Raw genomic sequence first — 16,477 nt, 5'->3', positions numbered from 1 at the left:
TTAAAAGCACAATCGTGTTACCATCAATAAATATTAAAACATTTGCTGCTTTTAAATCTTTTTGCATAAAATGCTGCATTTTCTTCATCTCAGTGTCGGTGTCTTGATTTTAAAGTTACTGTTTTGTTCAGATTTTTGGCTAAGATTTTAGCTGAAATTTCGGTGTATCCCAAAAAAGCTAGAGAACCAAAATATTTGCATACTACCAACAATTTCAAAAGAAGGGGTTTCAACTAACAGAGTGAAATCTTTTATATTTTTAAGCTTTAATATGCTGCTCTGAATTGAAACAGGTACTCTGCCTCATTCTAAATACACACTACTGCTAAAATGTAATTGACATTATCCATATTCATGTCTCTGTCACTTGCTCACACGAGCATTCATAATTCTTTTCCTGCCTTGATAGGTGCTGGACAGGAGAGTGCCATGTTTGTTCACGCCCAGTCCTTTGAAGACCTGACTGCCGAAAATGAGTCCAGCACTGCTGACAATTCAGTAGAGGTGGGCGGCACAACTCTGGATACATCTAATGAAGGGGAGGTAAGAAACAGTCAAGAGGAGGCTCTGGAAAGCGATGAGGTGGTGCAGGAAGTAGTCTTGGTGGCTGAAAGGGAGCAGAAGGAGAGGCAGACAGAGACTTTGTGGAGCAACAAGCCGAAAGAGGAGGATGTGACAAGTGAAACATGGCGGAGTCACAGAAAGCATGTATTTGTCTTGAGTGAGGCGGGAAAACCCATCTACACACGCTATGGCACGGAAGAGGCACTCTCTAGTATCATGGGAGTCATGATGTTGCTCATGTCCTTTGTGGAGGATAAGAAGAACATTATCCGGTCCATTCATGCAGGTAAGAAATTACTAAATGGACAGCAAAAGAAGCATTTATTTATTATTTATTAACATTTAAAGGGCGCTACTCCTTTTAAAAAAAAATAAATTTAGACGGTAGTTTGGTTTTTCATTACAACCAGATAAAGAAACATAATACTTAAATAAAATTAAAAACAAAAAATATAAAAAATACAAAAAACATTGCCATATACAAGTACAGTAATAGTCTATTTGTTTAAGCATTCTCACTTTCAATTCCATAAAAGAAGTACCATCAAGTTATTCTAAAAAGTAATAAAACACTTTCCAGAAGGACCAAGTATGTGAAGTTTGTTTTTTATAAAATATGTAATCTTTTCTTAGGCATGAGGTCACCCCATTCATCCATTGAGGCCATTCCAGGACATTTTTCCAAGATCGTGCAATCACACGCTTGGCTTCCAATAAGCAAAGAATTAACAACAATCTTTCATATTTGGTGTTTTTAAAATGTTAAATTCTTTCCCAATAATTTGACTTATTATATTCAGTATTTTGACCCAAAAACAGTTAACTTTGTTGCACTCCCACATACAATGGAATAAAGATCCCTTCTCTTGTTTACATTTATAACATACATCAGGAATATTGGGGTTAAAGTGATGTAAATTCACTGGAGTGATATATTGTCTACTCAGCCATTTCTACTGAAGCAGTCTCAAATGAGTGCTTATTGTTTGAGTTTGAGTTTTTAAGAATGTTGTGTGCCACTCTTCCTCGGTTATATCAACCTGCAGATCAGATCTCCATACATGAAGTCTGTCATGAATTGATTCTCTTGATTTGGCCACAAACTGTTTGTACAACACCGATATTTGACCCCATACCTTTCAAATAGTTAAATGTAACATTTTCTATGGTAGAGAAAGGGGGCTCAGGTACATTATGGCCTTGTCTTGATTGAATAAAACTGCGTAATTGTAAATATTTGAAAATATTTTTTTCAAATTACATAAATTCTCGCTCACTATAAAGATCAGACACTTTACTAATACCTTGACTTGACAAGATTTTTAAACCTGAATCAGCTCTACCGGGTCAAAAATGATCATAACCAATAATTGGTGAGAAGTTGTGCTAATCCACCTAAATGTGCAAGGGCCCCAAACCACTATAGTATTTTTTATATATGTATATAGTATATGGACTTCTACTGCATTTATTTAACTTTTTAGAATCTGCTGAATACAGATATAAATTCAAAGGAATTGAAATAGAATGAGCCTCTATAAATACCAAGTCGGTGGATAATCCTTCTCAAAATAAAACATTGCCACTCTAATTTGAGCCGCCCAGTAGTACCATTTTAGGCAGATTTAGCCCCCCTCCATCATAAGGCTGGTAGAGTTGGGAAAGCTTAAGTCGAGAGCGCTTATTGTTCCAAATTAAGTTTGTTAAAGCTTTTTCATCATGGTAAAAAATAAAGGTGTGGAGGGAGGGGGATGGATTAGAAGAGATATAACAATTTGGTTAGGATTGGCATTTTTAATATATTAACATTTACCTATTAATGAAATGGGGAGTTTTGTCCACCTGTTCAGTAAATCAGTTACAGAATCTGATATAGGTTTATAATTAGCGGATATAATTTAATTAAAATTAGGTGTAATTTAAATCCCAAGATAAGTAAACCCCTCTTGTGAAACTGTAAAGGGTAGGGTTGGGTATCGAGTTTGATACATTTTAGGCACCGACCGAACTGCCTCTAAACTATCGAGTATCAAAAAATGTCTTGTCGTTCAGCACCAAATTTCGATACATAAGGGGTTAATCTCGTCAACTTCGTGATGAGCATGTAGCATGCAAGATGTGCCCAAATCAAAAAGTGACCGTGATTGGCTGTGTTTAGGCATCAAGGAAAATATTGTTTGGATGTAGGTCTATAAATAGCTAGCTAAATCGATGCTAAAAATGCTTTAATCCTCTGGGGTCTACGGACACGCTGTCGCGTCCAGCTGCACTTTTTCATCATTACAGCGGAAACAACATAAAATTATCCATCATTTTGGGGCATACAGATAAGTATAAGACATCATTAGAGACTATAAAGTGTCTACATTTATTTGTGTACACTCACAATAACAACAAAACCTTGTGCTTTTGGAAAATAAAGAAAATAAAAAGGGTGAGCTGTAAGTAGTCTCTGGGTTTGCGAGCATATATCTGAAACGCATCACAAAACTGAAATAAAACTCTTTGAATACTTATCACACAAACATAAAACATTATGTCTAAAGAAAGCTTAAAATGTCTACTTTTAAATAAAACAATTCAAATTTAAAACAAATATTCTACTTTAATGTAATCTGTATGAAGCAAAGCAATATATAGTTTCACCTGGCTCAGCGAATTATCTCTAATGTGTCACACCCACCAGCAGAGCACGCCATTCATACGCTAATGTTCTGAGACGAGCAAATCAAATGGTACACGCCCCCGACTGTGCTTTTGAAAACATATAGTTCATTCACTTATCTGCACGTTTGGAAGACATCATGATACACAAGTGAGAAAACGCGTGGATAGTGACGAAGAGTTACAATTTTCCTTAGAAGAAGAGCGGGACTCCGATGAACGTTTGTATTTTGAAGAGAGACTTGATCCAGCCGAGGATACAATTTCGGATGAGTAAGTCATTTAGTTTTAATTAGTTGACATGCTATTTTATATAAACATGTACATATTTTACTTGTGGGACTGTTTCCAGACTTGCTAGCCAGGATTCAAAGAAATTTGAAACATGTCCTAATAAGCACGTTTTAGTTGCATTTAAATGCTGTTTCGGCAAAAGCAGGTATTTAAATTCTATGCTATATGATATAAATATGATTTGTAATATGATATAAAAATAATACTATGTTTAGATTATATTTTAACTAGTGTTTATGCTGCCTCATTATCATCAACATAGCTTGTGCTTGCAAATATGTGTTCAGGATAAATTAGTAAAATGCACTTTAAATATGCCCATATTAGAACATCAGCATATTATTATGATTTCTGAAGGATCATGTGACACTGAAGACTGCAGTAATGATGCTGAAAATTCAGCTTTGATCACAAATTGCATTTTACAATATATTCAAATAGAAAACTGTTCTTTTAAATTGTTAAAAAATAGTTCACACAATGTTTTTACTGTATTTTGGATCAAATAAATGCAGTCTTGGTGAGCAGAAGTGACTTTTCAATGGTAGGGTAGGTCTAAAATTAAGTAAAGCCTTTATGTAAAGAAAATGTATAATCAGATTACTTCTTTTAAATTAAAACTTGATTTGGATCATTAAGTCTCCTCACATTCATTCTCTCTCTGATACATTCCTCATTGATGGGCCCAGGGGAGGGGTCTTTTGTCTCCTTAGGTGTGAATTACAATCAGTATTCATAATAGTTCACGCCTCCTTGCATATGACCTTTCTAACTCTAAAAGTGTCTTACAAAAGTTCAATTACTATATTGTTTTGTATGAATGAGTGGTCAGGATGGTTTTCACAACATTTTGTAGCAAAATCTCTAGGCTACAAGATCCGGTTCTCAAAAGGCTTGATGACAAATGATTAGTACGTGTTATATGGCCTTATTTCAATGATTTATTTCAAAAACCACACATAAACGTTATTTTCTCAAAAATACAAACATGTACACACATGTTGCTCACATATTATTGTAGCCCAGTTTGTGCTGAATACAGTGTTATCAGACTTAAGCCATTAATGTGTTTTTAAGCAACTGAAAAAAGCACAAATGACCCCAGAGGGTTAATTAAGGTTGACAGTAACTGATTAAGTTTAACTCACATTAAACTAGTTATCTTATTAAATCATACTTATCCTTAGGTTTGGCTGAATTAAGATTTTAGCTTTTTTTTTCTTCTCCACATTAATGTTATAGCCTCTGCCCCTGCCGACCCTGGCATGAGGAGACCAGAAGGCTCTGGAGATGAGTCTTTGAGTCTGTAAAAAAAGTCAACAAACTGAAAAAATAAAACCAATGTTTTTTGAGGTAATGTTTGTAATCCTGTTAACATTATCGACTGAGACAGCCCGCCGTCGGGCCATTAAATGTACAAAATAAAAGTATGCGATGCACAAAACTGCTGTGTGTACATTGGTACACATGCCACATATCTTTGGAAAGCTACATTTCTTGATTTTCTATTGATATAAACCATTGTAAGATACAATCACAGCAGGTACAATCTATATCTTTGTCAGACCACCAACATATAAACAAACAATAACAAAATTTAGGCAACTCACCTATGAAGCCTCATAGTAGTCCACTGATCCATAACTTCCCTACAAAAACGGTGTTGTTTCATTGTCAAATGTCCAAACGATCAAATCAAGTAAAATGTTTTGTCCAAATCACATTATTACATCAATAAATATCCACAGACTCTTGTTGCATCATTTCAAAGCACCTGGCAGCTGTACCTAATCTTTCACATATTATCGCTAATAACTTCAGTTCAGATGTAAACATTTCCTATATCCGGTATCAAAATGGATGCTGCACTCTGACCTTTCGATTGACACCTCATTTGACCTAATAGGAGCTTCCATGTCCTGTCCAAAGCCTTCAATAGCCAACCACAGTCTGTTTCGAATGTAAGGGCCTCCCCCCTTTCCTTTGTTTCCTGATCAAACCTGTTACAGCCAAGAGTGAGAATGACTGACGCATCGTATAGCCAATGAAATTATGAAAACAGTGATATGCGGCTTTAGTGGGAAGATTAGAGCATGGTTCTGTAATGTGTGTGCGCAAAGTTGTCTTGCCATTACCGAGTGTTTTGTGTGTTTGTGCGTAAAAGCTGAAGAGTGTTGTTTTGGAACGGTTTACACATTTGGAGATTTAAATATGGCGAAACGGATGCGAAAAACAGGATTTTCGCCCCAGGATGTGATATATGAAGGCATTCATTGTGAAAACGATGAGTTTGGAGATTAAATTTCTGAAAACAATACAGATGATTCAGAGGCAGAGGAAATGTTTATGGAGAGATGAGACATTGCTCTGGACAAGTAAGTGTTTTCTTGTGTTTTATAACATGTATTACTGTATATTCCGCATAAATATGCTTTAGTTTGAATAATGAATACACATTTTGTAATTACCCTTTGTCGTGTGTTTCCTCAGTGAGTGTTTGAACTGTTTGTGGGAGTTTTTTGTATTTGTTTGTGCGTGTGTGAGGTTTTAGTTCATTGTTTGTTTCAGATCTATTGACATGCTATATAGATGTTTTTGTATATTTACTGTAAATAAAAGTTGAAAATAAGAATATATGTTGTGTTTGAGTCTCTTTGTTACAATGCTGAATTCGTGGAGGTGTAGGCCTATCTATTTGTTCCATAGTACATTGGCAAAGTATACAGTATTTACAGTAAATATACATACAATAATACATATTTACACACTCGAAAAGAAAAACTATATATATATATATGTAGAATACAGAAAAGATGGAAAAGTTGTGTCTAGCTTTGTAAATTACATATATTTATTTATTCTCACTATAGGCAATTATCTGATGAATCAGATATCTATTGGGAGCCGGATACTTCTCCCCCACTCAGCAAGCAGTCACATAAAGTGGAGCAGCAGGACAGCACCTCATCAAGAGAGGAGCCCCATGTAAAGGAGAGGTCCCAATGAACCAGAAGGCTTTCAGAGAGACCCTTGCTGAGGAGCTGGCAGAGTTGGGGTCTCACTCCACAGCCAGACCCGTATCTCCTGCTCCACAAAGAGCACATCACAGGCCGTTGCACATCACCAAATCTTGCACCGCTGGTCGTCTGAAGTGCAGGCAGTGTCCTGCAAAGAAACCAGTGAAGTACTCCTCCTGTGATGTGCCTTTGTGCTTTGTACTCAAACGTGATTGCTACAATGACTGGCGTGTTGCTAGAAACATGTACAATGTTATAATGGTTTGTAAATACTTTGTGTAAAAATTCATGTAAATAGTTTGTTGTGTATTTTTTATATAAACAAATTTTCCACCATAGCACTAGTTTTGACTCTTTTATATGCACAACGTTTAGTTTCAAGAAGGGAAAAGGCACTCTAATGTATTTATGCATCAGTTACTCTGTGTCAGCAAAACTAATAGTGGATCTGGATCTCTAAGTGTCATCTTTTATTAGAGCCCAAAATTATGACTGTACGTTGACTGTACGTCAAAATTAGTAGCCTTTTTGTCCTAGGTTAACAAAGGGTCCTTTTGTAAAACGCCTGGGTGTACCCTTAGAAAAACATGTGTAAAATATTCATTTTTTAACGGTATTGTTATAAAATTTGAACTTGGACAAGGTAAGGCTTCATGCTGTGATCCAATTGTGTTCTCAAGCTAATAGCTACAAGTTATAGTCATCTGCAGGCATCTGTATGCAAAAAAAAAAATTTCAGGCAGAAAAACAAACTTCTATTTCATTGTGTTCAAACTTCTATTACTCAAAATGAGTAGCACTTACAGTAATTCTGAATTTAAAAAACTTCAGAGTGTCCCCTTTCAAATGTGACCAAAACCATGCATGTACTCCAAAAGGTTCAAGAACAGCTTTAAATTTACTTTGGGTATGCCTTGATTAGGCGTTTTAGGCTAATTTTACAGGATTGGGAGGAGGTTAAAACGGATTTCATAAAATTAGTATCGAAAAAAGTATAGTTTAGGAGCCGGTATCGGTTTTACAAATTTACAACTTCAATTTGTAAATTTGTAAGGGTATGGGTTTATGTACAAGAATGAGAACCCCCCCCCCCCTAGAATGAGAATTAAAGGCGGCTGGAAACACTTGCCCCGGCCATCTCTTCCTCAACATAGCCACATCCCCTGGAACTAAGTGAGTTTCCTGAAGAAACACAATTTTACATTTACATTACATTACATTTATGCATTTGACAGATGCTTTTATCCAAAGCGACATCCAGTGCACTTACAGGGACAATCCTCCCGGAGCAACCTGGAGTTATGTGCCTTGCTCAAGGACACGACAGTGACCTTCTGATTAACAGTTATGTGCTTTAGCCCACTACGCCGCCACCAACCCTCCTCCAATTTTTAATACCAAAGAAGACATGTATATTCTTCTTGTGAAGGAGAAAAAGAAATAAAAAATCCCTCCCATAGTATAGACACATAACAGCCGAACAGAACCGTCGGCCAACTAACAGGTATTTCCCAAAACGAAATACCATCACCCCTCTTCTCTTCCCCAATTAAACACTTCCCACAGACTTCTCGAAAGAACCTGATTATGGAATTTTGCTGGTCCATCCCCGAACTCTTTGAAGTGAGGAATAGCTTGCCTGATCGCCGGAAGAGTCCCGAAACAGTCAAAAATGTCAACCCAACATCAAGAACAATAAATTATAACACATAACTTATCAGCAACAAAGCCAGTGAATTGCTTACATTCCTTAAACTGGTCTCAAAGAAGAAAAGCTTAATTTGAATCCTATTAGGCACTGTCTTTCAGATCTTGCAAAAACCTCTGCGCGTCTGAAGGATTGGTGAACATATGACTCTTTCCATTGTATGTTGTACACAAAGTAGCTGGATGTAAGATGCCTTAATGGAGATTGAGGATATTGAGATTGCAAAGAACTTTCTTTACCGCATCAAATCTTTTTAGTTTCTTATGCAGTTCAGCTGAGACATCAGAGAAAAACATATACTTTTTGTTTTTGTCCAACATCACTGTACCTTTTGCTCTTGCTGCTTTCAAGGTGTGGACTTTGTCTGCATAGTTTGGGAATTTTATTATCACAGCTCTTGGAGGAGCGTCAGAGTGATCTTCGATGACACTGCAGATTCGGTGGGCCCTTTCGATCACAAGGGGACCTGGAAGATTTTCTGGGCCGAGGATCTCAGGAAGCCATTTCTCCAAAAAAGCAAACCTGTCTATCCCCTCTTTTTTTCTGGAAGACCTACTAGTTGTAGATTTGATCATCGACTGTGATTTTTCCATGTAATCGACTTAGGAAGAGAGAGATTCAATAGTAGTTTTCAATTTCGTTTTGAGTTTGCACGTCAAGTCAAGTCAATTTTACACATGCTTCAAAACGTCCACCATTGTGCCTGTACAAAAGTAATAAAAAAATCACTAGTATAAATGACTGGCGTCTTGTTCATCTGACCCACATCATCAGCAAATGCTTTGAGAGGCTAATCAGAGATCACATCTGCTCTGTGCTGCCCACCTCTCTGGACCCATTGCAGTTTGCCTACCGCAACAACCGCTCCACTGATGATGCCATTTCATCAACAAATACACACTGCTCTCTCCCATCTGGAAAAAAGGAACACATATGTATGTGAGAATGCTGTTTGTAGACCTCAGCTCAGTATTCAACACCATAGTGCCCTCCAAGCTTGATGCGAAATTCTGGGCTCTAGGCTTAAACAGCTCGCTATGCAGCTGGATCCTGGATTTCCTGTCAGGCAGACGTCAGGTGGTTAGAATGGGCAGCAACATCTCATCACTAACCCTCAACACTGGAGCCTCACAGGGCTGTGTTCTCAGCCCACTCCTATATTCCCTATACACACATGACTGTGCCAGTGCCATCATTAAGTTTGCTGACGATACTACGGTGGTAGGTCTGATCACCGATAATGATGAAACAGCCTACAGAGAGGAGGTGCACACTCTGACACGCTGGTGTCAGGAGCACAACCTCTCCCTCTACGTCAGTAAGACCAAGGAGCTTTATAGTGGACTTCAGGAGGAAAGACCGAGAACACAGCCCCATCACCATTAATGGAGCACCGGTGGAGAGAGTCAGCAGCTTCAAGTGCCTCGGTGTCCACATCACTGAGAAACTCACATGGTCCGTCCACACAGAGGCCGTTGTGAAGAAGGCTCACCAGCACCTCTTCTTCCTGAGATGGCTGAGGAAGTTTGGAATGGACCACCACATCCTCACACGGTTCTACAACAGTACTGTAGAGAGCATCCTGACTGGCTACATCACTGCCTGGTACGGCAATAGCACCGCCCACAACCGCAAAGCCCTGCAAAGGGTGGTGCGAACTGCCAGACACATCATCGGAGGTAAACTTCTCTCCCTCCAGGACATATACAACAGGCGGTGTGTGAAAAAAGCTCGGAGGATCATCAGAGACTCCAGCCACCCGAGTCATGGGCTGCTCTCACTGTTACCATCAGGCAGGTGGTATCACAGCATCAGGACCTGCACCAGCCAATTACATGACAATTTCTTCCCCCAAGCAATCCAACTTTTGAACACTTGATCTCTCACGATCATAATCAGCACTGCACTTTTTTAATCTATTATCTCACACTGGACTGTCATAATTATATTCTCCACAATAGAACTACAGCATATATATATATATATATATATATATATATATATATATATATATATATATATATATATATTTAGATCCACGTTTTATTTGTATTGTTTGTGCACTGTATATTGTGTGTATTGTTTACTGTACATTGTATATTGTTGTGTTGTGTAATTATGTGTACATTTTATATGTAAATTGTGTTGTGTAAATCTGTTGTTTATTGTAAATTGGTATATGTCTCGTCACTGTCTTATTGAGTGTATGAGACAGATCTGGAAGATTATTTGTGAAGCTATCTTTAATGGTCGAAAGAATAGTTCTACCTGAACAATAGCGTGGTGTAGATTGAGTTACATTAGCTGATCGCAGCATACAAGAGACAAGGTAATGATCCGTGATGTCATCGCTCTGCTGCAAAATTTCTATATTATCAACATCAGCTCAATATGACAGAATTAAATCTAACGTATGATTATGGCAATTAGTTGGTCTCATTGCATTTGTCTGTCTCCAGGAGAGTTGAGAATCTCGAAAAATGCTAATCCCAATGTGTCATTTTCATTATCTATGTGATCGTTGAAGTCACCAACAATTAAAGCTCTATCTATGTTAACTACAAGATCTGTACAATAAAACAAATTGCAAATTCACCAAGGAAATCAGAATAAGGCCCGGGTGGTCTATATACTGTAGCAAGGGTAAAAGACGACATCGTTTTTTTATTATATCTGACGGTGTCACATTAAGCATTATTAGTTCAAAAGACTTACATTTATATCCTGTCCTCTGAGTAACACAAAAAACTTCACTGTAAATTGTAGCAACACCTCGAGCCTTCAGACGAGGCTCATGTTTATAACAATAACCTGGGGGGAGTAGATTCATTTAAACTAATATATTCATCTAGTATCTACAATCAATGATCTGTGATCATTTCATTTAAAAATTAGTTATTTGGTAGAAAGAGATCTAATATTTAGTTGCCCTATTTTATATGATTTTTATCTTTAACTTTAACTTTGTTTTGTTCAAGTTTGACCTTTAATACAAATTTTTCTAAATGATTTAGGGAGGGTTATGTGGTTGGTAGTTCGGGGAACAGACACAGTCTCTATGAGATATCTTGGTGATACAATCTCTTTGTGTTGTAGTTTATGTGACCTGTGTGACGTCTCAAGGCAGCTAGCAGACGCTTGGATTAACCAGTTTGTCTGCTGTCTGACATTGTTTTTGCAAATTCGCACCTCTGTGACGTTGTCTTGTTTGCTTATCCGATCTTTGGCTTCTGTTACCTGTGATGTAAGGGCTTTGAGGTTGCACTGCACTCCATTGATCGCCTGGAGTAATCCATCTCATTGCACAGCAAAGTCCAATTTCAGAGAGTGAATAGCCTCAAGAATTGCAGAGGATGTTTCTTGAGTAATGCCTGTCTCACCCTCTTCAGTATTAGCCTCCATAGGTTTAGCATCCACCTCAGTTTCTCCCGGTAAGGTCGATTTAACTTGTTTTTGTGACGTTTAAAATTTAAACTTTGCCAGTTATGAGCGGCATTAAAAGTAAATAACCGTCTGTTCTGAACTTTTTAAATAGCGGATAGATACACACTCACAAGAGCTTCACTGATCTTGTTTAGTGTGTCTGATATCAACACAGACGAGAAGCACGAACACCTAAAGCTCCTTTAATATAGGTAATACACTTCAATAGTGGATACATCTGCTTGACATGTTGTGTTTGTGCTTAAATTAAATTTCAACCGCATCTGGTAGAAATAGCACACCACGCTTTAATATCATGCAGTAACATGCTGGTATAGTGTTGATGTAAGTCATCATGAAACCGAGACCCTCCAAATCCGAACACAATTTTGGGTTTAAAAGATAATATTTTCAATTACAGTAATATTACTATATTTAATGCAGACAAAATTACAGTACATGAACGGTATGTTTCATGAAGAGTTTAACAGATTACTGATTCGACACCAGAACAATTTGACATTGGACAACAGGGCAGAACAGCATGGTAGTAAGATACATGTGAGAATGGAGGGAAATTAAGTATGTGGTGTGTGGAAAACTGCATATAAATATTAGAGAGATATTAAACAGAATTGTACAATTTTAATGTATTTTCAGATGGCTACAGGGTGGTATTCCTGCGGAAGAGTCCTCTCATCTTGGTAGGAGTCTCCCGTACGAGCTGCTCCGACCGCGAGTTGACGCGGGAACTCCAGTACGTCTACTACCAGATCGTCAGCCTGCTCACCCTCACGCAGCTGAACCACGTCTTCCAGCACCGGCAGAGTTACGACCTGCGCCGCCTGCTGGCTGGGTCTGAGCATCTCACCGACAACCTCCTGCGTCTACTAGACCAAGATCCGGGCCTGCTACTGAGCGCGGTGATGTGCCTTCCACTGGCCAGCTCAGCACGTGATGTCGTCTCCTCCAGCTTGCAGGCTGCAAAAGCCAAGAACCTGGTATTCTCTATCCTGCTTGCAGGAAACAGGTTGGTTACATTGGTGCGAAAAAAGGACCAGTTCCTGCACCATATGGACTTGCACTTGCTTTTCAACTTGGTCTGTTCCTCATCCTCCTTCCGAGAAGGCGAGGGGTGGACACCCATATGTCTGCCCAAGTTTAACCCAGCTGGCTTTTTCCATGCCCATATTTCGTACGTCGAGCCATTCTCAGATCTGTGTCTGATCCTGGTGTCCACTGATCGTGAGGACTTCTTTAACCTCTCTGAATGCAAGAAGAGGTTCCTGGAGCGTTTGCGCAAACGCAGTGCCTACCAGTCCCTGCCAGAAGCACTGAGCACACCCAGTTATCCTGTATCACAGGTCGGCATTCCTGAGCTGCTACATTTTGTGTACAAATCTAAAAGCTCTGGGCTCTATACAAGGTAAGAGAGCATGTCTAGAGTAGAGTCATGGTCATTGAAAAAGCCCATGAATTAAATAAACGACCAATTCAAATAGAGGTCACATCTTTCAGAGGGTGACAGTTTATGTACATATAATATATATATATATATATGAGATGTACTTTGTACACTGTAAGAAGTTTAGGGAATTTGTCCAAATTTGTCACAGAAGTATTGCAGATATATATATTGTGTTTTGGATTTTCATGTGAACATCCATTGCTTTGCTTAACCTTTCATCTAACTTTTCCTGGCAGCCCTGACCTTCCTGCACCATACCAGGGTGAAAAGGAGCTTGAGAGGGTGATGGGGTTGTACCAGTATCTGCACAGCTGCCTGCATCACCCCACACGCCCCCTGCGCTACATTTACCACTGTGCAGAGACTGAAAACCTCTGTGCCTTGGTGAGACATCTGTGAAGTGTATTAGACTGGAATTATTGGACACCAGTCAGAAATTTTTTAATGTGTTTGCATAAATAAGGAAGTATAGATTTAATGATGGTGATTTCTGTGCTGTATTACCAATCTTGTTTTACAGATTGGTAGGAATTGCATTCTATTTTGGTGCTCTTTATTCTTTGGTGGAATAGTTAACTCTGTAATGAAAATTCTGTCATTTATGCAAAGTCATGTCGTCGCAAACCTGTGTGAACACAAATGGTGAAGTTTTTTTATGAATATCCTAGATATACAGTGGGTACGGAAAGTACATTTTTCACTCTGTTATATTGCAGCCATTTGCTAAAATCATTTAAGTTCATTTTTTTTCCTCATTATTGTACACAAAGCACCCCATATTGACAGAAAAACACAGAATTGTTGACATTTTTGCACATTTATTAAAAAAGAAAAACTGAAATATCACATGGTCCTAAGTATTCAGACCCTTTGCTGTGACACTCATATATTTAACTCAGGTGCTGTCCATTTCTTCTGATCATCCTTGAGATGGTTCTACACCTTCAATTGAGTCCAGCTGTGTTTGATTATACTGATTGGACTTGATTAGGAAAGCCACACACCTGTCTATATAAGACCTTACAGCTCACAGTGCATGTCAGAGCAAATGAGAATCATGAGGTCAAAGGAACTGCCTGAAGAGCTCAGAGACAGAATTGTGGCAAGGCACAGATCTGGCCAAGGTTACAAAAACATTTCTGCTGCCCTTAAGGTTCACAAGAGCACAGTGGCCTCCATAATCCTTAAATGGAAGACGTTTGGGACGACCAGAACCCTTCCTAGAGCCAAAATAAAACAAAGAGTGAAAAATGTAAGGGGGTCTGAATACTTTCCGTACCCACTGTATATACAAAAGAGCAATATATTCTATATAATGAATGTGAATATGGACTTGGGCTGTCGAGCCCCTCAAATGTCCATATGACGCATGCTCTATATTCTGAAGCCATACGATAGCTTTTTGTGGTAAACAGACTGAAATCTGAAGTCGTTGTTCACTTTAAAAAAACGTCCCCTCTGATCTAGCTTTTAATCAAATATGGCACCATTGATGTCAACGACACTTGGTCCTAAGGCGTGTGTGAACCAATGACTTTTGGTGTTGATGTGCCTTTTCTGTAGTCCAAACAACTGTTTCGTTGGAGGGGAAGATTATCAGCAGCCAGGTTTTTCTTCTATTGTTCTTTAATTTTTTTGGGTTACACAAAAGTAAGGTAGTCTAACAAGTTTTGAACAGAATGAGGGTGTGTAAATGATGACAGTATCTTCATTTGTGGGTAAACTATTCCTTTAGGTATACTTAAGCCACTTTTCCACCATCGGGCCAAACAGTTTTGAGCACAGTGAGGAACAGTTCCAGTAGCATTTCCACTTTGGTACGGTTCGGCCTGGATTTCTTGGCATGGTTAGCTATCCATGCTTGAAGGAATATTCTATGTTCACTACAAGTTGAGTTACATGTATTACTTGTATTCAGCCCTCCGCCCTGCCACACACTCATTGACAGAAGATGATTGACAATATCAGTAAATGGAAAAAACATGGATCCGGAAGTCGCCAGATATATTAAACAGTAGACCAGGGTGTGAAATTTGCACCTGCCAAATGTGATGAGGCTGAATCCAGATCCTTATTTGCAAGCTCCTCATCCAAATGCAGGTATTTCATGAGCAAGTAAGTTTGCTCATCTACCCGCAACAGTTGTGGCCGAACTGTAAGACGTCTCAGAGTAAAGCATGAAAAGAAACTTAGACACATAGACATGCGCTTGAGGAAGCACATCATTATATTTTTAAGAACAGTCAAAAGAAAAGCCATTATTTCCCGTGTCTGATGCACTGTTTGTTCAGAGGTGTGCAGCGGTAGGTAGACTCCTGGAACACGTGCAGTCTTTGAGTGATCACTCTTCTGTTTCTGTCATATGAAAACTGTGTGCAAGAATAGTGTCTTGTATGAGAATGCTGCAAATGACCCAAGACCATCTCGGGAGGTCCTCAAAGTTTAGTTCGCTTTATTTCCACAGAGCAGTTTGCACTTTGCATGCATTGTGAGCAGAAGTCTGCAGATTTGCTCAAATTCATTTTTGTATTAAAGAACCAAAGACTAAATTAATTAAATCATAAAATAATTCAAAGCCACATTCACCGTGAACCTAAAATTGAGTTCTGATTTATTTTCTTTAGGCAGCATTAACTGTATTATCAAAATGCAATACAAACACAAATTCGAGAAGAACACATTTGCATTAAATCCACTAAGTAAATAAAACCAAAACAACCAAAGTGGCTGAATCCAGACACAAGACAGAATCAAGCAACTCTGAAGTGTCAGTGCTCTGCCACAGAAGTCAAGAAAACAAAACTGAAGGCAGAACCCTGACACTATTAGTAGTTTCCCACTTGCTGTCATAGACCTGGGGTCAGCAACCTATGGCACGTGGAGGGGTAATCACTGGCACGCCAGCGATGGCGAGACAGGAGTGGACTATTTGATTTATATAAATTCAGCACTTCCATTTCAATCTACATCTTTATGTAATCCTTCCTCATGATCATGCAGCGTGTTTTCATGAGTTAAATGGAAAGCTAAACAAAAAGTTAAAATGTGACAAGACTACAGTATATCCAACAAATTTGTGCAGTGCATGCAAGCTATTCGCGAATCACAAGCTGTCAGCGGTTCACTTTCGGTTAATTTTGCAAGTAGTAAACGTGTCCCTGTGTCTTCGGTCACTATTAATCCTTGAGATTTCCAACCCAGCGTTAGGGCTGAAACGATTAGCCAATGTAATCGACAACGTCGACATTAAAAAATTGTCTACAAAAATGTTAGTTGTCAAATAGTCGTTTGATATAATTTAATGTAACATGTGATCAGTTTAAACTCTAATGATGAGAT

The 16,477-nt window shown here is 38.5% G+C and overlaps 1 protein-coding gene across 4 annotated transcripts in view; it reads left to right on the top strand.

Moving 5' to 3' along the window:
- The window catches only part of mon1a (MON1 secretory trafficking family member A), a 59,231-nt gene that overhangs the window by 39,540 nt on the left and 3,214 nt on the right, over positions 1-16,477 (top strand). For all 4 annotated transcript variants that reach the window (XM_052101317.1, XM_052101319.1, XM_052101318.1 and 1 more), the window contains 3 exons: positions 410-850; positions 12,331-13,096; positions 13,375-13,522. In XM_052101317.1, the coding sequence (XP_051957277.1) occupies positions 410-850; positions 12,331-13,096; positions 13,375-13,522 (1,355 nt within the window). The remainder of the gene's footprint in view (positions 1-409; positions 851-12,330; positions 13,097-13,374; positions 13,523-16,477) is intronic.

The sequence above is a fragment of the Xyrauchen texanus genome, chromosome 32 (assembly GCF_025860055.1).
Source record: "Xyrauchen texanus isolate HMW12.3.18 chromosome 32, RBS_HiC_50CHRs, whole genome shotgun sequence".
Lineage (NCBI taxonomy): Eukaryota > Metazoa > Chordata > Actinopteri > Cypriniformes > Catostomidae > Xyrauchen > Xyrauchen texanus.
Note: the sequence above shows the minus strand (reverse complement) of the source record. Positions and strands in the feature narration are given on the sequence as shown.